Raw genomic sequence first — 23,139 nt, 5'->3', positions numbered from 1 at the left:
CCAGGTCTTCCTCTGAATAAGTCTTTATGTTCCATTAGGTCTGAAATTACCAGATGACCCAGCAACATGCAATGGGAAAAAGGCTTGCAACCCAGGAGCAAAATAACTGATTCATGTTGGACTAGGAATTATACATTTCCCTTTGTTTGTTGCCATGTGCAAAGACTGTGATTTTTAGTAATTGCTCCCTTAGTTGCTTTGCTCAGTTTAAATTTGGTCCATGATATTTTAAAAGTCGTCAAAAATCCTGTGTAAACAGACACCAAACTCACAGTGACCCCAGGGCGATGGGTGCAGTCTGTGGATAGCCAATTTAATCAAGGGGGAATTCAGAGTATTCTCCACAAGCAATTTATTTTCAAGAGAAAAGTCAGCAGGATCAAACAGCCTGTTGGGATGAAAATCCCCTGAATCACCCCTATCACCGTGTTTTCTAGCAACTAACTCCTGACTCCATATAGTGTAATAGCCAAATTACTATAATTATCCTGCAACACGAGTGGCATATCAACATTATTTTAAACATAGATTTTTTGCATAATCTTTCATTATTATCATCCAGCCTCCTATTTGGAAATGGAAAACAACAACAAACTGTGATCTACTCCCCACAAAAAGAAAGGTCACCAGAGAGAACAAATAAAAGGGCTATTTACATGTGAATATACTAAGAGAGATGTGTTTTACAGTCAAATACACTCTTGAAATTCATTAAATGCCTTCTCCCCTGCTTCATAAATATGGGCAAGAGAGACACTGCCTACTGAGAAAATAATCCCAGCACATAATGATCATAACAAATATAAATAAAGCCACTTTTCTTTCAAAGACCTCTAGGCCCTATGTAAAAATGCATTTGTATTTCTACAGTTGTAAAATGAATCTGACTGGGGGAGATCTCAGCCCCAGTCACAAGTCCTTCCCAATGATGAAGAGGAAAGCACAAATAGAGTCCTCAATCATCTTATCTCCTGCAAAAAAAAAAAAAGATTATTCTGTGGTACCATCATTTGTTTTTAAAGGCACTAGAAAGGACTTCAGAAACAACATTTAAATTGAGATTGAAAATCAGCAACAGATTTTGTTAAATAATCAAAAGACTTAGCAAGATGGCTTTTGAGGAAATGCTCCTAACAATAAGACTGGGTTTTAAGTCTGGATCTTCTTCCTGGTCTGTTACCAGTTCAAGGGTTCCAATCCCAGAACCCCTGGAAGAATGCATACTGTAAACCTTGGCGATACATGTCATCCCAGGCAAAAGTCTGGCATTATATACTTCTGTCAAAAATCTCTGGCAAGGGCCTCCCCGGTGGCGCAGCGGTTGAGCGCTGGGTTGCGAAGCTGCCCGCAGCCTCTGCGGCGCCGGTTCGATCCCCGGCTGCTCCCCGGCCACCAGAGGAGGGTCCCACATGGCGCGCAGACCTCTCCTGCCGCCCGCTGCTCCCCTCAGCAGTGTACTTCGGTCCTTCTGCCTGCTCTGCTCCCCGCTCTGGCTCTGGTGAATTCTCTCACCCTCCCGCGCTTCTGACTGTACCCAGTGCATGTATAAACAAAACAAACAAACAAATAAATAAATAAAATAAAACATGCCTCTATTAAAAAAAATTAAAAAAAAAAAAAAAATCTCTGGCAAAGCATAGTATCAGTGTCCCCAAAATGGTCAGAGAGGCTGAGCAGGTCTTTTACAATATGTATAACCTTGGTCTGTGGAACTACGGCCAATTGAGGCCTCTTGGACCTCAGGAAAGACTATAAACATTACTTAAAGAATGCAGGTTAAAAGTGTCTCTGGTTCATAGTTTTTTGTTGATTTTGATTTTCACTTTCTTATAGTTATTCATTTTCCTGGTCCCTTATTTAAGTTTTCTAGATTCCTGCTATGAGTGAGACCATCCGGTATTTTTCTTTTTCTTTCTGGCTTATTTCGCTGAGCATGATCCCTTCCAGCGCCATCCATGTTGCTGCAAATTGCATGTGTTTATCTCCCGAGGTGGGGCGGGGCGCCGGGAAGGAGGAGACCCGAGGGTGAGGGCGGGAGGGGAGAGATTGGGGTCAGAATGGGGGGGCTGCAATTGTATGGGGAATATAACAATAAAATTTATTATCTAATAAAAAAAAGAAGTGAATGTGTATTCAAAATATATCTAGGAGAACTGATAAGACTTAGTGACTGAATAGGACCTCCCCAGTGGCGCAGCAGGTTGAGTGCAGCGCTGTGAAGCTGTCCGCAGCCTCTGTAGCGTAGGTTCGATTCCCCGCCTGTCTGGGAGAGACAAACATGGCGCAGCAGACCTCTCTTGCCCCACCCACTGCTCCCCTCAGCAGTGTTTTCAGTCCGTCTGCCTGGTCTGCTCCCTGCTCTGTCTTTGGTGAATTCTCTCACTCTCCCTGTGCTCTGGCCTATATCCCAGTTCTTGTATAAATAAAAAATAAATCTTTAAAAAAAAATAAAATAAAATAAAGAATGCAGGTTACCTAGATTTAGGGATATCTCCAGAAACAATCTTAAAACAGGGCAAACGCCTAGAGAAAGAGTTTTGTCAAATGAAGTCCTGAGAAATCCCTCCTCTCTCCTTGATGTCTCAGGTCCCTTAGCACAGTACATAAACCCCTGTTTTTTTGTTTTTTTAAGATTTATTTATTTTTTTAATACAAGAACCGGGGTATAGGCCAGATGCACGGAAGGGTGAGAGGATTCACCAGAGACAAAGCAGGGAACAGAACAGGCAGACTGAAGAAATACACTGCTGAGAGGAGCAGCGGGTGAGACAGGAGAAGTCTGCTTTGCCATGTGGGAATCTTGCCGGTCTGCTGGAATCAAACCCGCGTTTCAGAGGCTGTGGACAGCTTCACAGTGCAGCACTCAACCACCTGCGCCACCAGGGAGGCCCAACCCCTGTTTTTTTTTTCCCTTTACTTTAGAATTTATTGTCATATAAATTCTTCAAATGTATGTTATTAAATTTGGCCTTTTTCTCCTACTAATCTGTGTATGATGTTAATTTTTTTTGTTCATCCAGCTTCAGTAGAATTCAGCAATGGGGGAATTGTTCCCCTGTGCCTGAATAAAAGCATTAGAACTCTCATAGTTAAGTCCAGAAAAACAGTTAGCAATGGGGCCTCCCTGGGGGCGCAAGGGGTTGAGCACAGCCCTGTGAAGCTGACCACAGCCTCCATGGCACGAGTTCAACCCAGGCCCAGGTGCTACCCACAAGGCGCAGCAGACCTCTCCTGACTCACCCACTGCTCCCCTCAGCAGTGTACTTCAATCTATCTGCCTGTTCTGTTCCCTGCTCTGTGTCTGGTGAATCCTCTCATCTCCCACACCTCTGGCCTGTACCCCAATTCTTGCAATCATAAATAAATAAATCTTAAAAAAAAAGTTGGCAAGACTTAGGGAAAATGCAATTTTGTTACCTTTATATATTAAAAAGACAATGACTGGTCTCAAAAAGATAAGATTAAAATGTAACAAATTTGAATTAGCATATTAAGCTTATAAAAGCATGAAGAAGGCTCTGTTGCCACAATCAGCATTATTGACATAGCCTTTTAGCCTTGGCCACAAGACTCCAGAGAACCATTAACACAGGGTCCCAGGTATTATGGGCCAAATGTGTACCCACAAAATTCAAGTCCTAACCCCCAGAACCTTAGAATGTGACTATATTTGGAGATGAGACATTTAAAGAGATAATTAAAGTAAAATGAGGTTAAAGGGGTAGGTCCTAATCCAATATGACTGGTGTCCTTACAAGAAATGACATAGAACAAAGACAGGGACAGAGGGAAGATTACCATGTGAAGACACTGGGAGAAGATGCTATCTGTAAGACAAGGAGAAAAGCCTCAGAAGAATCTAACCTTTCTCCGTTGTGATGTCAAGTTTATGTGGGATTTTGTTATAGTAGCCTAAGCAAACTAAGACTTAGCCCTAGTTGGTCACAAATTAAATAACTACAGAACACACTGGGTATCAAAATAGATGTTCTGAGATACATAATGCAAATATTTTAGCAGAAACACTGTTATCTCTGTATGTATTAGGCGGGAGATAGGGTCTGTTGAGTCTCAGAAAACTCCATGATACTGCACATGTTACCACTGGCTGAGGCAGAACAAGTTATTATAAAGTAGAAAGCAGCATTTCCTCCACTGGAGATACAAGGCAAGGTCACCTACCCACAATCTGTAGTGATTGTTCCTATCACTAAAAAGGAATCCCTCCCCAGTTCATACTTCAGATGAAATAAAGTTCTCACCACTAACAAACCTTTTAGGCTAGCAATCTTGAATCTATCATGAAGAGGTGACAGGCCCAAGAAGATTGAAAGCTCAAGAGAGAAGAGCAGAGAAAGGACCCCCAACTCTCTAATTATGCTGTTAAAGCTATTTTAATAGAACCTTCACCTGTTTCTGGGGAGCAGCACATAGATTCAGTTCTTGATGCTAACTCCTTTATGCTAAATTGAGTTCTTTCTTGTTTCTTGATGTGAGTCTGTATTGCTATATATTTTCCTCTTATTACCTCTTTCCTTATGCTAAATTGCAAAAGTTTTAATATAAATTCTTATTTGGTACCTGCAGGATTAGAGTCTTTATTATTTCTATTTTTCAGATTGTTAACAGGCAGACTGAGGAGCCTACATGCTTTAAATGGGTTCTGTCATCCACCACATAAAGACAAAGCATATTCCTAGTGTATAAGACCTTTACTAGAAAAGAACTTTAATAAGATTGCTGTGCACAGAAAGGAAAGAGGAGAAAGAATAATAGTTTCCTAATGAAGCACCCAAAGTTACCCATCCCTCTGTGAGTAAATGCCCAACCAAACAGGGTTGGTGTAAAGCCGGATTGCTGAGGTCTGAAAATATGCCCTAAGTCTAAGGCACCTTCTGGCAGATAACCATAGGAAAGGGGCAGAAGGGACTAGACAAGTCTGGGACAAAAGGGACAAAATCAAAGTACAAATGAAGTTCAAGACTGTCATTGTCAGCCACCCCATGTGTCTATCACCCATGCGTTTCTTCCATAATCCCCAAGTCCATGGTGCAAGTCCAAAGCTGAGAAGCAAGCAGGCCCTTCTTCACATGCCTCTCTGCTCCACATATGTCCTCCAAGTCTTCTCTAAGTCTTCTTTCCACTCAGCTCCACCCATCATTACGTTGGTTGGTCAGGGAACATGAAACCTCCCTCTTTTATAGAAATTATGTTCTGTAACAAGACAACTCAAGAACCCAGAACCTGGTAACATTAGATTAATATCTCACTCAAATTTGTAATCCATGTTAACAGAAAAAGAACAATAGAAGGCAACTTAGTCATAAAAAAATGAAACCTTTGGAGGGGCCTCCCTGGAGGCACAAGGGGTCAAGTCTCAGCACTATGAAGCTATGGGCAGCAATTGCAGCACAAGTCAGATCACCAGCCAGGAAGCTACCCACGTGGCACAGCAGACCTCTTCTGTCACACCCGCTGCTCCCCTCAGCAGTGTATTTCAGTAGATCTGCCTGTTCTGCTCCCCACTTTGTTTCTGGCAAATCCTCTCATCACTTCTGCACCTCTGGCCTACACCCCAGCTCTTGTATGCATAAATAAAATAAATCTTTAAAAAAACATGAAACCTTTAGAAAAGAAACTAAAAGACCTGGGCTATTTGATGTACCATAAATAAAGACTTGATTTAGTTACTGTTTCTTAGCTCTGAAACATGGAGAGTGGTTCCAGATGTTTCCTCCCCCCCTACAGAGTAAAGACTCTGAGGTAAGAAGCAAACTTTAAAGACATAAGGAAACATTCCCTGAAAACAAGAGTCATTTTCAAAAAAATTGGAAAGGCAGTACTGTTATATTTTGTACTAAGATGTTATGAAAACTATATTTTTAAAGACATTTTAAAAGCATAGTAAGCAACAATTTTCCTGGGTGCTCGGATGACAACAGGGTTTTAGTTATTCTTTTGGAAACTCACAATTTTGTTATATAAAATTAAATTTCTCCCTGCCAGAGAAACATCAAGTCCCACAAAGATTCTGAATGGCGGGCCCTGGGTGTCATACAATTCACACACCTGACAATGTCAGGACACTTTCAAAACAGGCTCTTGCTAAACAGGTCACATGGCCTACGTGACAAACAAGTTTTGAATTTTGCTTGTTTTTATTTTTTATTTTAACTAGTAGATATGGTGATGCCAGCACAGCTGTGGAAATGCAAGCTATGTCCTACTTTCCTTCACGCATCATCAAGAAAATTGCCAGCTCATTTCTGATGCCAAAGTATTGTGATGATGCAGATGCAGTGAACAAAAGAACACCTTGATTTGTAAATACTGGAGTGGGGCCAACCAGGAAAAAAAAAATTATACACACACACACACACACACACACACATTTGAGCCATTCTATTGTCATTGAAGGAAAAGATTTATATGGAATATAAAGGCATTCACTTAGTTTTCAGACTTTTAGCACTTACAGAAATCTTAGATCTCACTAAGTCACATTCTTTCCCGTAAAGCATATGCTTAGGAGTATGTGACTATTCCTTTATGAATTTCTCTAATATTTGGAGAACTTGTTAATTCTTAGCTAGGTTCCCCCACTAAATTAAAAAAAAATTAATCTTTTCTAGGTTTTCCTATACTCAGACAAAATCTACATCCTTAGACTTTGCTCCCACTAGAAACTAAACTGGGACTCCAGTTTAGTTCCAAGGTTTAGTACACAAAATGCAAAAAGTACATATGTAGGTCATATGTAAAAAGTGGTAGCTAAAAAATGGGAACATAAATATATTCAAGCAAAATGCAAATTGAATGTGCTTAGTTAAATTTTTTAGATCCAATGGAAAACGGGTATGATTGACATGGACAGCAGGTTGATTATAATGTGTGTAAATAACTAAAGAAGGAAGGCCTCTGTATAAATTTAAGAACATTAAATGTTGATATTATTCTACGTGGAAAGGTTGAGATTGGTATAAAATTGCAAGTTTCACAGATGGGAAGAGAAGATGAGACCTTGAGTCAAGATTTAAGAATAAGTGGTTTATTTGAGAGATGACTCCAAAAGAATTCACCACTCAGCAAGTGAGGAAGCAAGAAAGGGAAGGGAAGGCATCTAATAAATAGGCATTACTATAGTTGGAACTTAATTCCATGGAGCATCTCTGGGAAGCAATACAAAACTCATGTCTCAGAATTATTCCACCAGAGGGGTAAGTGAAATGGGGTATTTATATTCTGATTCTTGTCATTTGTGTTAAAATACATGTATTCACAACTGGTGGGGAAAGACTAAACCAGCATTGTCTTGGTGTGGGTTCTCTTAAAAGCAGACCTTGAATTTATTTGGTAGTTGATGAAAAAAGTAGCAGTTGGGATGCAAGGAAGTTAAACAAGGAAGCTCAAAGTATTGATTTCCTGGCACTTCCAGCCTGCTTCCTCTTGCCTGGGCAGAGTGGCCTTCTACAGGTCTGGCAAATCCACACACAGTGGTAAAGATTCCAGTACATGGAATGTGCTCAGAGCACACACACAAAAATAAAGTCTGAGGGATATGAGTGGGTCACTGAGAACTCATTAAAGTGATAACTCATTAAAAAAAATCTTGAAGTGAAAACTGATTAACGTATCTAGAGCAATAGAATCACCACTGGAGTTAAAAGCCATCCAAGATAAAAGTCACCTTGCCAAGCAAAGAGAGCTGAGTCTGGATCTGAGTCAGCCACTGATGAGCCTTAATACCTTGCAAAAACTTGGGCAGGTATAAAAAGAGACAATGTCACCTATCCTAGCTCTCCTACATCAAGTTATGAGAATAAAATGAGATTATTCCTTTGAAAGGTAAAATAGCACTAAACAAAACACAAGATATAAGGCACAATGATGTATGCTCATTTGAAACAAAAATTTTAGTTCATGTTTTAGAGAAATTATATTTCCTTTAACTTGAGACTTTCATCAGAAAAAAAGGACAGTAGTAGATCATAACACATTTTGAATTTTTTCTGGAGTCTCATTCTTTGTTGTTGCTAATAAGAAGATGGCAGCAAAATGGCTTGATAACTCTTTTCTTAGCTGTAATGAGCTGTTGATGATTTGTGAATCCACCCCTGAGTTATTTGGAAGTCTACAATAGTGTACCCTGGTGAAAATTTCATAATTATCTTTGTTATCAGTAAACATAAAATAGGTTTTAAAAAATAAACAAGGCACAAAAGATAACAAGAGAAGCTTTCCTATTTTTTTTACTTCCTAGATCAACTAATTTTAAATAAGAGCATTACAGGCAGCAGAGAAAAATAGGACTTCTCTTATCTTCCATATCTCTATGAGCTTTCACTAGACAGATACAGTAGATTATATTTACTTTCTTTAACTCCATGTTTCAGTAAAAATTTTGAATTTTGTTCCCCCATAGAGTTTCTAAGACTGGTATTTCCATTCATTTTATATATGGAATATCAGTAGGCTTTGGGGAACACAATAGACAGGACTCTATCTTTCAGCTTGTTTTTAATAAAAATAGAAACAGTCAACAAAGAAGGGAAGAAAATAATTTTAAATTTTTTCAGGACTTACTCTGTCTTGTAAATTCTAGCATTGTACCCAACAATTCTTTGGATTAGAAACTTTTTTAAATTTCCATTTTATACATGAGAAAACTGAACCATAAACCGATTTAATGTGACCTTCAGAGAAAAAAAAATGTGCATTTGAAAATGACAATGATCACTTATGGTTCAGGATTATCTCATGCTGAAAAGTTCCTGTCCAGATGTCTTTGCTGAGAAGCATGGGTAAGTTGTCTTTGCTATTAAACAACGATGACCTCAAGTCTATCTTTTCGGTAGAGTGTAGTCATCAGCACAAAATGGAAGCATTTCTCCATCTAAGGCTCTGCCTTCCCACATGAGTACGCAGAGCAATTCAAAATGCCAAGCTTTTACCCGGAAAGACTCAAATATAATAGATGAAAGGCTAATCACAAAGAAATAACAATTGTTAACAATGATGACCTACATTTATGGAGCACTAAATTTGCTGAAGATCACCCAGTAAAGCCCTTGACCTGGGTGATTTCAGTGAAACTTCCTAACTCCATTTGTAGGAGGCATTGCTCTTATCCCAGTTTTGTTAATGAAGAAACCCAGGTTTCAAAAAGTGAATTAATGTTCCCAAGGTAACTCATCTGCCTGCATCTATCTGATGTAAGAACCCAAACACTTAACTGCAAAGATAACTGTGGCTGCAGCAAGACCTCATTGAATTTTAATACCAAAGTTTAAGAGTACCTGATTTCCTTTCATAAAAATTCTGATACAGGTATTTTAAAATCATTATTTCATGTGGCGATAAATAAGTTCAGCAAGTTAAAAATTGCTACTTGCAGTAGACCTGTACTTCATAATAATTTGTCAAAGACAAACACAGAATACTTAAAGGTATATAGAGCTTCTTCAGTTCTTAAATTGAAAAACTCACTTATTTTATTAAATCTTAGTGGGGCAGGGTAAAGAGGGTAAAATTCTCAAATACCTTCAATTATTTTCCCATAACTTCTCTACTCTAACATTCATGAACATTCTGAAGGCAGACATTCTGAATTTAGGAAGACTTAAGGTGCAAAGCCACTCACTATAACTATACCTGTGCACTCTTGACTATCTGTGCTTGTACCTATGTGTATAATGATGTGCTTAACCCTGGTAACTACTCCTCAAATGGGGATTACCACCCTTTTTTGTATAGAAAGCATGGATTTAATTTCTGACATTTTCCTGTGAGAGCCACTATACCTTGACTTTCTTGATCACTCAGCTCTTCTGGTGGTTCCAGGATGTCATCAGGATGTGGGATGCAGAATCCATGGAAGGGGCCCAGATCAAAGCACTCATGTATGAGCTCCATGTTTACTCTTGAGCACACACTCATGAACCCAACTGCTATACCTTCCACCTGAAACATCCAAAACATCTTATAACTCTTTCAGATCTCAAATTAATTCTCATTCCAAAACTTCCATGAGCTTACAGCATGTGGGTAGTTGGTAGCTTGGCAGGCACATTGAGATATTTAGGGCAGGGAGTAGTATCTTCCTTTAATAGCTGTAGTGTCCAGCATAAAGGATGACACAATGTTATGACTTATATAACACGATTAAAGAAATGTCCAATGAATGACCACTGCAGACAATCCCAGAGGTGCATATGTAATTTAGGAAAGCTACCAGATAGTTATTGGGGGAAGCTATTTGGAATTGATCACTTGCCTTCATTGTCCAGACAATGATCCTGCCTGTCCATATCCTTTTTATTAGCACACTGCAAGTCCCTCCTGTCTATTCTCCTCCCCTCCATGATGTACCATTCTCAGTAACAGCAGTCATTATTCCAGTGTCCACCTAGTCAAACCCCAATTCTAAGAAAGCAAATGGATAATTCCTCCTCATCAGGTAGGAATGATTCAGTCTTCCTTAACTGATTTCTCTGGTGGTATGGTGCCATGGGAAGGAAGTGTGAGGAAGAAGGTTTGATGGGAATTTGTGATAAATTATGGTACTGGACCAAGTGAATGTAATCGTCAAACACATTGCTTCCCAGTGATATACCCAAATTATAGGTCTTATACAAGGAATAAAAGGTGGTAAGATAATTATGACAGTGTGCTATATAAGAGACATATTTTTGGTCTTTATTTCTAGTTCCTGGCACAAAGTTCCTAAAATCCTTGTCATTTCCTGACAGGAGCATCTTGTTTTTCATCAAAAGCCTCTTTCAGCCATACCTGCTTATGCTAATGAGTCAGCACCTGGAGAGATGGGGCTGGTTGTCATAGGAACCATGTGACCAGAGGGTTGGCAATGTCAGGCCCAACATCTTCCCCCCTCTAGGGAGAGAGAGGGGCTGAGCTGAATTAAACCAATGGGCAATTTATCATTTGTCATTAAAGAAAATTCCACAAAAACAAACATAAAAAATCAATATTATCTGGAAGTTTTCAGGTTGGTGGACACATTGAGGTGCTGGGAGTCTGGCGTGCTGGAGGGGACACAGAAGGCCCACACCTCCTCACTCCCATAACTCGCTCTGTACATCTTTTCCATTTGGCTGTTTCTGAGTTGTATCCGTATTAATACACTGGTAATAGTAAATAAAAAGTGCTTCTCTGAGTTCTATGGGCTGCTCAACAAATTACTGAAACTCTACTGAAAGAGGGGGTCATGGGAACCCCTAACATATGGTCAGTTAGACATACAGATGACAACCTGGGACTTAACAACTGACATCTGAATTGGGGTGAGGGAGACAGTATTTGAGACTAAGCCCTTGTCCTCAGTATCTGCACTAACTCTGGGTATCACCAACTTGAGTTGCAGGATACCCAGATGGCAGTAGCAGGAATATTTGGTTGGTATGGGCAAAACCCCACACATTTGGTGTCAGAGTGTTGTAAGTAGAGGAAATAAATTTTTGGTTCTTTTATGAGTAAACTAGATGATTTACTCCTATTGTTGGTACCTAATATTATAAATGAACAGCAATTTTTTAAATTCTATAGATATCTGATATTGCGAGGCAACTATAATTACAATTCCTTATTGTGTCTCATCAATAATTCTGTATTTCATTCGTCTCTGCAAGGAAAACACTTTGAAATTTTCTTTTTAAGAAAGCAAGAGATGACTGTATAGGCCTTTAAATTTCACATAAATAATTCCTGTTGATTAGTTTGGGTTTGAAGCACATTTTGGCTGACTGATTTGACTCTGACAACTTTCATTAGATACCAGCATTTACTGAGTTCTAGTCCTCAAATCTTCAGACTTTTTTTTTTCTTGAGACAACCATTCTAGTCAGGAGGTAGAAGAACTCAACATTCATAATGCACCCCTTTGCCCTAAGGATGCACCTCTTTCCCATAAGTGCTCATTCACAGAAAATAGTTAATATTATAGCATCTGAAAGCAGAGAATTAAGCCATAATAATACTCAAGATTTTAAATGACACAGAAAAAAAGATTGCATTAAACAATTTGTTCTCAAATGTGTCTTCTAATTTAAAACCATTTGTTCTCAAACGTGTTTAAAAAATAAATGTGAAGAGTCCCTTTATTTTCTCTGTAACATTGAAATATAAGAGGAACTACCTAAAATTAATTTTTCCATGCACATTTTTTCTTTACAGCCCCCTGTCCCCAAATGGTTCTAGCTGTAAAAGGCTGGATTTACACAGCTGTTTTATAAAGCCATCGACACTTTTAATAAAAGTCCAAAGTAAACATTTTAATTTTTTTCCCAAATAACAAGTGATTGTTTGTCTTGTTTGCACTCGTGAACAAAGGCTGTGTAGCCGCAGTTGTCTGGCTTCTCTGTAATTTTAGGCCCAAGACTCAGCAGACGCTGATTAACCAATCCATCTACCATATGTGCAGAAAGAGACGGGCCAGCCTCACTCTCGGCAGGGAAAATTGGCATCCATCTTGGTTCACATGGAGATGTCCTTCTAATCTACAGCCACGCTGGCGCAACGAAACTTCGATGGCCTGAAATACCTTTTGCTGGCTTCACAGTGAGCTGCATGCGCATGATAAGAATGTATTATTTATAAGACCGCTGTTAGTAATGAGCTATTACACTAATGGCTCATTGTGTTTGGAATTTGATTTCAAATGGCATGGATCACACATTCTGATGAAAATGAGAAAAACATGTTTTGCCATTAGGAACAAAGATTTAACGTTTTCCAATTCTACAACCTGTTATATTCCCATCATTCATCCCGGGTTGTGACAATTCACAAAAGTTCACAATTATGCACTACAAAGAGCAAGTATTGAAAAATATCTGCTTTTGCTTTTGGGTGTCTTTCAAATAACTCTCCGGATTTGAGAAACAAATATGAATATATGGAAGCATTCAAATGCAACTTTGTGTGTGTGCCTGTTGGTATGTATTCGGAAAAATAAACTAATTTAGTTGACTTTTTTATTTGTACAATGAAAAGGCACTGATTGCAGGCTGCTATTTATCTTTCAGGTGACAGAGGTACTTTGCACCACAATGGTGTCTTATATATCTTATACTTGAGAGAAAATATATACAAGGTTTCGATTACTTAAAAAAAAACATGTGCAGTGGCCCTGTCTTTGCAATCGGGTGCATTAACAGACATGAGTACACTGTATTGTTGATGCTTCCATCCAGAAAGCCCTACAGTCACCCTCCTTTTAGGGTGACAATACTACACAATGAGGATACCTTCATTGTCACCACTGTCAGCTTGATCCTTTCTGTTAATGCCAAGGGCATGTCTGAACTGGCAGACTCTGCCCACCCACAGGTCAACAGTGCCTACTCTGTCCACTGCTGCCTATATCATGGATGATGCCAAAGCAGACACTCTGTCCATCTGTCTCCAGGAGCCGCCTTGGCCTCCAACTGCCCTTCCTTGAAATCTCAGCTTGGAGTAAACACCAGATGTCAAGATAAGCCAGGAGAAAGTTATGAAAAGGAACTTGTGGCAAAGCAATGAATCAAAACTTCTCCAAAGTAGCTATTAAGCCAAAGAAAGTCTTCACAGTTAAAAACCCTTAAGGAGTAAAGTGTTTCCCACGTAACATATAGCTCTCAGACAACCTACAGGCATGATCTGAAACAGGCTTGTTTGGAAAGAGGCAGTCTTGATTCACTTTATTCCATTATCCTTGATGAATCATGGTCACCTAAAAGTAAAATGTGCTGGTAAATGCCTAATCGTCATTCACAGGCAAAAAGCCCTGAGTTTTAGCATTTGCCAACTTTGATGGTGTAAATACTTCAACTGTGGCCAAGTCAAAGCTACCAGTGTGATGTCACTGAACAGGGAGCTGGGGAGAGCCTGCCCAGTAGCCACTATTATAGAGTTTCCACTGTTCAGAGATCACAGGCATAAATAACCTCAAAAGCATAAATTACAATAAAAAAATAGGAAGTGATACATTATGAATATTAACTATATTTTAGTATAACTTATTACACTGTAAGCTTATATAATTTAACAGTCAGCTTACCAGTTTCCCAAAGATTTAACAATTGGCTCTCATGAGCCAGAGAAGTTGACTCAGCACACTACTGCCTAAAACAACAATCTTCGGAAATCCAGGTGGTTGGGGGAAGGGTCCCAGGAGGCAGGTGGAAGGTTAGTGAAAACATTGATTTTGAAACTGAAAAGGTTTAAGATGCAGTATGGCATGGTGCACCCTGGAGACCCACTCCCAGGTCCTCCCACTTGAAGTTTGAAGTGCAAACTTCCATACCCACAAAACACAAAGCATCTGATATCTAAGGCAGGCAGCATGGCCTCCAGAGATTGGGCTGGTGTCCACTTGTCTTTTAGACACCAAAGCGTCTGTATAGGGCTGAGCCTACAACGTGGAAGTCTGCAACTTTCTGCTGGTAATTACACACACTGAAAGTGTACAACGTATGATAAGAGAAAGAACCTAGGGGAAGAGTTCACTTCAGATGCTCCTCACAAGCACTAACTGAAGAGATTTCACTTCAAACTACCACCTGAATACCTAACAACTAAAAGAGTGACATCAGCATCATGGCAGCCTAAGATGTACATAGTTTTTGTCTCCCACTTCAATTATAAACATTCAGCAACCATTCGTAAATGAAAGCATCTTTGAGGGACTATGGACTTATATCAAAGGGTCCACCCATGCCCACCTACATGTCAGGAAACAGGCAGAGAGACGTTGGCCCTGGCTGTAGACCCTACAGTTGCTGTGAACTAAATTCAGTACCTTTTGGCTGAGGTATGGAAGCCCCTGGAGACTACCGACTAAGACAATCATTCACACAGGAGAGAACTTTTGTAGAAGTCCAACATGCCAGAGGATAAGTCCTAACATTCCACTGGGGGGGAAAAAAAAGCACAAGTTTGGATGCACTGGAGTGAGTATGTTATGTTTATCCAGAACACTCATCTACTACAGAATAGCTAGGGTTAAGGAATATATTCCTTGGCTCATGATTTATCCTGAGGTGAACATTTGAATGAGTATCCAGGTTGTCAAGCTGTGTGTTAGACTGCCAATGGGACTTATTTCTCCCATCCCATCTAGACTACTAAATTGGGAGCTAAATGACTGGATGGGATAAAATGGTCTGGGAGAGCAACAGATAGGACTCTGGGAGGACATAAAAGGGACACAGACCCTAACCACATCACAGATTCCCTCTATCCATCAAACAAGCCCACCCTCAATCTCTGGGAATGCCATACCCATGAATGGCTCTAGCTGACACATGGTCATCCACAGCTCTCCATATACCTCACCCACATACCACTCCATCCCATTGCCAGATTCCATGAATACACCCAGCAGTCATGCAGGTAGGCTTTGGCAGTGGCTAATGAGTATATGCAAAAAATCAACTGAATCTGAGGGCCAAGGAGAGACCACAAATTTAAGCTGTAGTTTCGCCTTTCAGTAAACAAAAAGAGGCCATCAGCACTCAGTCTGGTGCTTTGCAAAATTCATGGAATGAAAGTAAGCTTAAGAAATCTATCAGTTGGGGCCTCCCTGGTAGCACAAGGGGTTAGGACGCAACCTATGAAGCTATCCGCAGCCACTGCAGCATGAGTTTGATCCCCGGCCAGGGAGGTGACCCACATGGCACAACAGACCTCTCCTGTCTCACCTGCTACTCCCCTCAGCAGTGTATTTCAGTAGATCTGCCTGTTCTGCTCCCCATTCTGTCTCTGGTGGGTCCTCTCACCACCACCCCCCAACACACACACCTCTGGTCTGTACCCCAGTTCTTGTATGCATAAATAAATAAATCTTTAAAAAAATAAATCTATCAGAAGAGGCCCCCCCTGGGGGTGCAAGGGGTTAGGCACAGCACTGTGAAGCTTTCTGCAGCCTCTGCAGCATGAGTTTGATCCCTTGCAGCCAAGGAGCTACCTACATGGTGCAGCAGACCTCTCCTGTCTCACCCACTGCTCTCCTTGGCAGTGTATTTCAGTCAGTCTGTCTGTTCTGCTCCCTACTCTGTCTCTGGTGAATCCTCTCATTCCCCTGCACCTCTGGCCTGTACTCCAGTTCTTGTATGTGTAAATAAATAAATCTTAAAAAAAAAAAAAAGAAAGGAAGAAATCTATCAGAAGAGAAAGCAAGACATATGGAGCAGCCTATCCATAGAGGGTCTGAGAAATCCTCAGAATCTCTAGGAGGGCTGCTGAAAAGTTTCTCTCCTCCAAAGACAGTAAAAACAGGAAGAGGTAATTGCTACTTCAAATGTGAATAGAGAAACACAAAACTCCAAAGCACATCTTAAAAATGATACCACCACGGGATCACAATAACCTTCCAGTAATTTAACACAAAGACCTGGATATCTCCAGTCTACCAGATAAAAAATTCAAAATATACATATTAAGGAAACTTAATGAGCTATAAGATAGCACAGAAATACAATTCAATGGAATAAGGAAAATAACATACAAACATAATGAGAAATTTAACAAAGCAACTGAAATCATAAAAAAGAATGAAACAAATTCTGAAGCTGAAAAATAATGAATGAAATGAAAAATACAATAGAGAGCAGTGGCAGCAGATTGATCAATCAGAAAAAATAAGTGAGACTGAAAACAGGAACTTTGAAATTATCAAATTACAGGAGATCAAAAAAAAAAAAGAATGAAAAAGAGAAGAAAGCCTATATGATCTATGGGCTATGAAAAGGAACTATTTACATATCACTGAAGCCCTAAAAAGAAGAGAAAGCAGGGGACAGAAAGTTTACTGAAGAAGTAATGGCTAAGAAGTCCCATATCTGGAGAGATAGTTGGATATCCAAGATCTTGATGATCATAGATAAACAAAATCAACTTAAAAGAGACCCCCTTCAAAAGATACTATAATAAAATTATCAAAAATCAAAGACGAAGACAGAATCATAAAAACAGCAGAACGCTCACTTCAGCAGCACATTTATTAAAACTAGAATGATACAGAGATTAGCATGGCCCCTATACAAATTCATGAAGCATGCCATATTCTGTCCTGTGACTCTTTGCTGAAGATTAGGAAAAGCCATCAGTCAAAGTACAGTGTATGGCACTCAATAGTAAAATTATGACTCTGCTATAAAAATATTCATATGAACATATTCCCCTAACTTATATACAGTTTTGTAAACCAGTATCACCTCAATAAAGAAAGGGAAGGGGCCTCCCTGGGGGCCTAGGGGTTAAATATCAGTGCTATCACCTCTACAGCCTGAGTTCAGCCCCCTGCCAGGAAGCTAATCCACATATGGCACAGCAGACCTCTCCTGTCTCACCCGCAGCTCCCCTTAGCAGTATATTTCAGTAAATTGGCCTGTCCTGCTCCCCACTCTGTCACTGGTGAATCCTCTCACACACACACCCCCAGCCTGCACCCCAGTTCTTTTATGCAAAAATGAAATTTTAAAAAATTTTTAAAAAGGAAGGGGAAAAATAAAACAAAAAACAGCAAAAGACAAAAAACTTGTAACTTAGAAGGGAATCTCTGAAAGATTATCAGCATATTTCTGAGCACAACTTACATGCCAGAAAAGAGTGAGATAATATATTCAGAGTGCTGAAAGAAAAAACTACCAACCAAGAATACTTTACTCAGCAAAGTTGTCCTTCAAAAAATGAGGGGAAGCAATCCTGCCCACCTGTGACCACGTGGGTGCCTCTCTCTTACTCCTTTCCTAATAAACCTGTCTTTTCAAAATGTAAAAAAAAAAAAAAAAAAATGAGGGAGAGATGAAGGTTTTACCAGACAAACAAAAGTAGTTCATCATCACTAAACCTGCCTTATAATGAACACCGAATATAAATATTCAAATGAACCTAATCCCCTAACTTGAAGTACAATATATGTACATTGAAGAACTCATGGTTCTTCAACTGAAATAAAAAGATGCTAATTAGAAAACATGAATATATACAATGCAATGGTAAATTTAAGTATAATATACAGTCAAATTCAGAATAATCTTGACACTGTAATATGGTTAGTATTGACCACTTAAGTCTAGTACAAAGATTAAAGGATAAGAGTATTAAAAATAACCATAGCTGGAGAGTGCAAAGAAGGCAGCAGAGTGAAGATAACAGGCTCACATCCTCCATATACTCACAACTAGACTGCAGCTGATTACAGGATACACTAGGAACAGATGATTACAGGACACACTAGGAACAATATCCAGAGAAGGGGGCGCTCCAGTAAGCAGTAGAAAGGGCCAAGCAGGTAGCCCAGAAGGTGAGGTGAGCTCCAGACCCGGCAAGTCCCACAAACAAACAAACCAGAACTGACAAGTGGGCCCCATCATGGTAGACCCCAGCAGACCCTAGGTAGTCCCAGGATGAAACCTGGAAGCAGCCCTGCTGAAGAAGGCTGCTGAAGACCCCAGTGAGCCCTGGAGCAGGATCTGGAAGAAGCCCCACTAAACCAGGCCCTGAGACACCAACAAGCCCCCAGAGAAGAACTGGAAGGAGCCCTTCCTGTAGTAGGACCCAGCAGACCTCAAAGAGGCCCAAAACAGGACTGGAAGCAGCCATCACCACAGCCAACAGATACACAGCCATCACCACCCAGAAGACCACAGTGATCCCTGTAGAGGGACCTGGAAGGTGCCCAGACACTGTAGGGCCTAGCAAGCAGTGGAGCAGGCCCTGCCAAAGGATGCAGATGTAACAGAACTTAGCAAAGGTCATAGCAGGGACTGGCTGCTACTGGTTGTGGTTGTTGCAGCAGAAAGCAAGAGGGACACCATTTGAAGAGACAGTCTCATGGAGAGGAGTGGGATTGATTATCCCTTAGACAGTAGAAACTAGTGCAGACTTCAACAGGGTTGACACCAAAGAGATTCATATATCAAATAGGAGGTGGGTGGAAAGAGGAACCTGAGGGTTGTGGTCTGTAGTAGGGGATACCAGTGGCAGAGCTGTAAGTTCGGCCAGGGGCACTATGGAGCAGAACAGAAGGTGTACGGAGGCACACAAACTTGAAAGAGGATAAAATCTTATGGAAGATGTACAATGTTCCACACAGGCTGGGTCACTGCTAAATACAACAGCAGAACAGGCATTCTGATCTGCATCTCCCCTCCACCCTCTCAGGACTGGCGCTTACCTGGTGTGATACACTGAGAACACAGAGAATGCCAAGTTTCTCATCCCAAACCCCAGAGAGGAAGAATATTGGGTGTCACAAAAATGAACAAGCTCCACTCCAATTCATCCATACCAAATTATTGGACATACATTTTCAAGTCTAGGAGTAGAATTGCTAGGTCAAATGGTAATTCTATGTCTAACTTTTGAAGGAAATTCCAGACTGTTTTCCTTAATGGCTGCACTACTTTATAATCTCATCAGCAATGTATAAGGGTGCAGATTTCTCCACATCCTTGTCAACACTTGATTTTGTCCTTCTCTGTTATTATAACTATGCCAGTAAGTGTAAAGTGGGTTTAAATTTGCATTTTCAACGTGGCTATTATTCATCTGTATATTTCTTTTTTGATAAATGTTTACTCAAATCCTTTGCCCGCATTTTCTTTGGATCTTTGCCTCTTTATTGCTGTATGATTTCTTCACATATTCTAGATACAAGTTCCTTGGCACAGGCATAGTCTAAAAGCCTCCTGAGTGATTCTCCTACACAAGAAGTTTGAGAACTTCTGATACAGAAAAAAAGCTGCAAACTGATCATGCCATTAGAGTAAAAGAATTTTTCATTCCAAATTCTTAAAGAAAAATTATATTCTTTATCTCCTATAATTGTGTCAAATTATGAGAAGTGAGTGTATAAAGAATGATTAATCCTTCAACAAATTATTCTGGAAGGAAAGCTTCTAAATTCCCATCTTCTAATGCTTTTCAATAAAATGGCAAAAAGTTCTTTCTTTTTGAAATGAAGGTCAAATATCTCCTTCAGGAAAAAAAAATTGTGATCATTTTGCCTGAACCTTGGGAGTACCTAAATGAAATAATTAGCTCTAGGGCTGGGCACCCAAGGGCTCTATCTATTGAATATGTTTATTAATTATGATACACAAAAGACAAGTATAAGAATTCACTCAAAATAAGATTAGTGATCAAAAACATTCAGTTCACACTTATATAAACCTCTTTTAAAGCCTTTTATAAAAAATGACCTCTCTATTTCCCACATGATATAAGAAGGACATCTTTTTAAAAAAAAAAAAAAAAAGATTTATTTATTTATTTATACAAGCACGGGAGGGTGAGAGAATTCACCAGAGCCAGAGCGAGGAGCAGAGCAGGCAGAAGGACCGAAGCACACTGCTGAGGGGAGCAGCGGGCGGCAGGAGAGGTCTGCGCGCCATGTGGGACCCTCCTCCAGTGGCCGGGGAGCAGCCGGGGATCGAACCAGCGCTGCAGAGGCCGCGAGCAGCTTCGCAACCCAGCGTTCAACCGCTGCGCCACCGGGGAGGCCCAAGAAGGACATCTTAACTCACATCTGAATTGCTTCCTTCTCTCAAATTCTGAAACTATCATCAAATCTTCCCTTATGAGTTTGTCAGTAACAAACCATTCAGAGGGAAGCTTCACTCCTTTAAAACAGAGTTCTCAAATACAATGGCATCAGTTTCACCTAGGAACTAGTAAGAAATGTAGATCTTCAAGTCCCACTCTGGACCTACTAGATCAGAAACATGGAGGGTAGATTCCAGGATCCTGTGTTCTAATCAGCTGAAGAAGTAATTTTGTTACAAGCCAAGATTTGAATACCATTGCTTTTCAATAGTTTCCTGATATTTCCCATGTACACACAAAGAAGATGGCACTGTTCTTCCAAAGCTGCAGTCCCCACACATTCCCTAATGACCACAAGACACTAACAGTCTCAACTTTTTCAATCCAGATGATTTCTCCATTCCACTGGGCAGAACCTGTGAATATCCCCATATCAGTATTTTCAGCTTATAAGAATACCAAAAGCATCAGATGGAGGAGCAGGAGGGAAAATGCCATTACATTGTTTTTCAGCAAGACCTATTTTAGCAGGTTTAAAACTAATTTCAGATACCTAATGATACCTCAATATGCCATGTTCAGCTATCAAAAATAGGATCTTCTTTATCAAAACCAGTGGAGTCAAATGCGGAGATAGAGCCCATCTAGTTAAAATTCTATAATGTAGGCATTTCTTTCAGTGAATGTCTTCAGGAATGGATAGAGGTTGAGAGATGGTCTCAAGACTCGTGGATTTATTCACACCTGCTCACTGCTTTGACAGAGGAAGACTAAAGCTCACAGAGCTCAAATACCTAAAGCTAGTAACACTGGGAACAGGGGTGATGCCTTAGCTCAGAGACCAGTCTGGCATACCACTGGGAAGGACACAGGGGAAGATGAAAGAGATGGCAGCTGTGGGGGTGCTCTGCCAAACCAAGGACAATGTCACTTATTTCTGTCATTTCTCTCATTTTGTATATCTCCAGGTGGGTCAATCACTAACCTCACACACGACAGCATGATTCTCTTCATCTTGGGCCTCTATTAGTTCAGCCAGGAAGTATTCACCATAAGTTTCCTTCAGAATTGTGTCATAGTGCATAAATATTGGCATGAGATCATCATGATCTTCTACCCTGTTTAAGGGAAAAACTTAAGTTCAGTGTTTGGTCATCCAGTTGTTCCTTCAATGGAGCATCTATTATGTGTTGGACCCTGTTCTAAAAGCAAAGAATTTAGCAAAATGTTGATAAAAGGAACATACATTCTAATAGGAAAAACAGACAGTAAAACTGTAACAAATACATCATTTTAAACATTTCAATTAGGATGGAGAGTGATGGTGTGAAGTGGTCAGGAATGGTTTTTCTAAAGAAGGACATCTGAGTTGAGACCTAAATGAAAACAAGGGGAGGAAGTAATGTTAGAAACTGCAGGTGGAACATTCCTGACAGAGGGAACACACTCGTCAAATTTGGGTGTGGAATCTAGGGTTGCATTTGTCATGAGCCAAAGGACAAAAAGCTGGGGACAGCACTTTCCAAATGTGTACCAAGGAACACTACTTCTATGTATTGTCCTCATCATCCTCTTCTTTCCCTCAGAACTCCACGGTTTAAAAACAATTTATTTCTACATGATTTCTCCTGAGCATCATGGTGATGTATTAAAGGCTATCAGAAAGTACTGTGAAAAGGAATATTTAACTTTGTTTATACATTTCTCAAACATTGGCCTATGAGAACTCTATACTTCCCAGACAGCAAGAAATACTGGTTTAAAGGTAATGGAGTTCTTCTTACCATCTTGGGGACATTCACCTCAAATCTCCATTCTCAGTACCCTTTCAGTGACCATGGCAACCAATAAGAAGTGATGGGAAGGGAACCCAAGAACTATGGTGATGCTGACCCCTTGACTCTACTTTGCTATCATATTTATCATCCCTTTCTTCTTGTTTTAGTATATTCTTCATTAAATTTCATGTTCTATTTTACTTGTCTAGAATGTTTTTATACTTTTTTTCCTAGTACTTTTCTTGTTAAAGTATTCCATGTTTGTATTAATTGTTTATAGTATATCTGATTTGGCTGCTAACCTTTGTACTCTCTCTCCTTTATTGCATTACCCTGACATCTTCTCTACCTCATTTTCTAATATTTTCTCTTTGATGTAATAGTAGCTGTCTATTGAATGAGCAGTATTCATATGAACCATAGGGTTTTATCCCAATTACTTCTGTTGCTATACTTTTTTGTAGCAAACTCATGTATTCTTGTAGCAAACCCAAGTATTGCCATCTTTACTCCACAGATGGAAGAGAGCAAGGTCATATGGTTGATGGAATGCTTTGCCTGATAAAACAGAGACAGTTGGTAGCAAAGTCATGAAATGAACTCAGGTCAGCTGACTTAATCCCTGTCATCACATACTACACTGAGATGACAATACACTTTAAAAATCTTCTTTTGACACTTACTTGAATTTGTATCAGGAATAACAGTTGAGAAGACAAATAGTTAAGATAAAAATCTTTGGCTCAAAGGCCAGAGGTTGACACCATGAATCATTCCATCATCCCTACCACAACTCAATGTTCCTGGAAAGAGAGCT

At 39.9% G+C, this 23,139-nt stretch overlaps 1 protein-coding gene across 1 annotated transcript in view; it reads right to left on the bottom strand.

Moving 5' to 3' along the window:
- The window catches only part of CFAP61 (cilia and flagella associated protein 61), a gene marked incomplete at both ends in the record, with an annotated part of 275,048 nt that overhangs the window by 226,605 nt on the left and 25,304 nt on the right, over positions 1 to 23,139 (bottom strand). Inside the window, 2 exons of the mRNA XM_084247720.1 lie at positions 9,801 to 9,960; positions 21,530 to 21,662. Coding sequence (XP_084103846.1) covers positions 9,801 to 9,960; positions 21,530 to 21,662 — 293 coding nt within the window. The remainder of the gene's footprint in view (positions 1 to 9,800; positions 9,961 to 21,529; positions 21,663 to 23,139) is intronic.

The sequence above is a fragment of the Talpa europaea genome (assembly GCF_964194135.1).
Source record: "Talpa europaea genome assembly, chromosome: 11".
Lineage (NCBI taxonomy): Eukaryota > Metazoa > Chordata > Mammalia > Eulipotyphla > Talpidae > Talpa > Talpa europaea.
The sequence above is the reverse complement of the archived record's forward strand: the minus strand, read 5'-3'. Positions and strand labels throughout refer to the sequence as shown.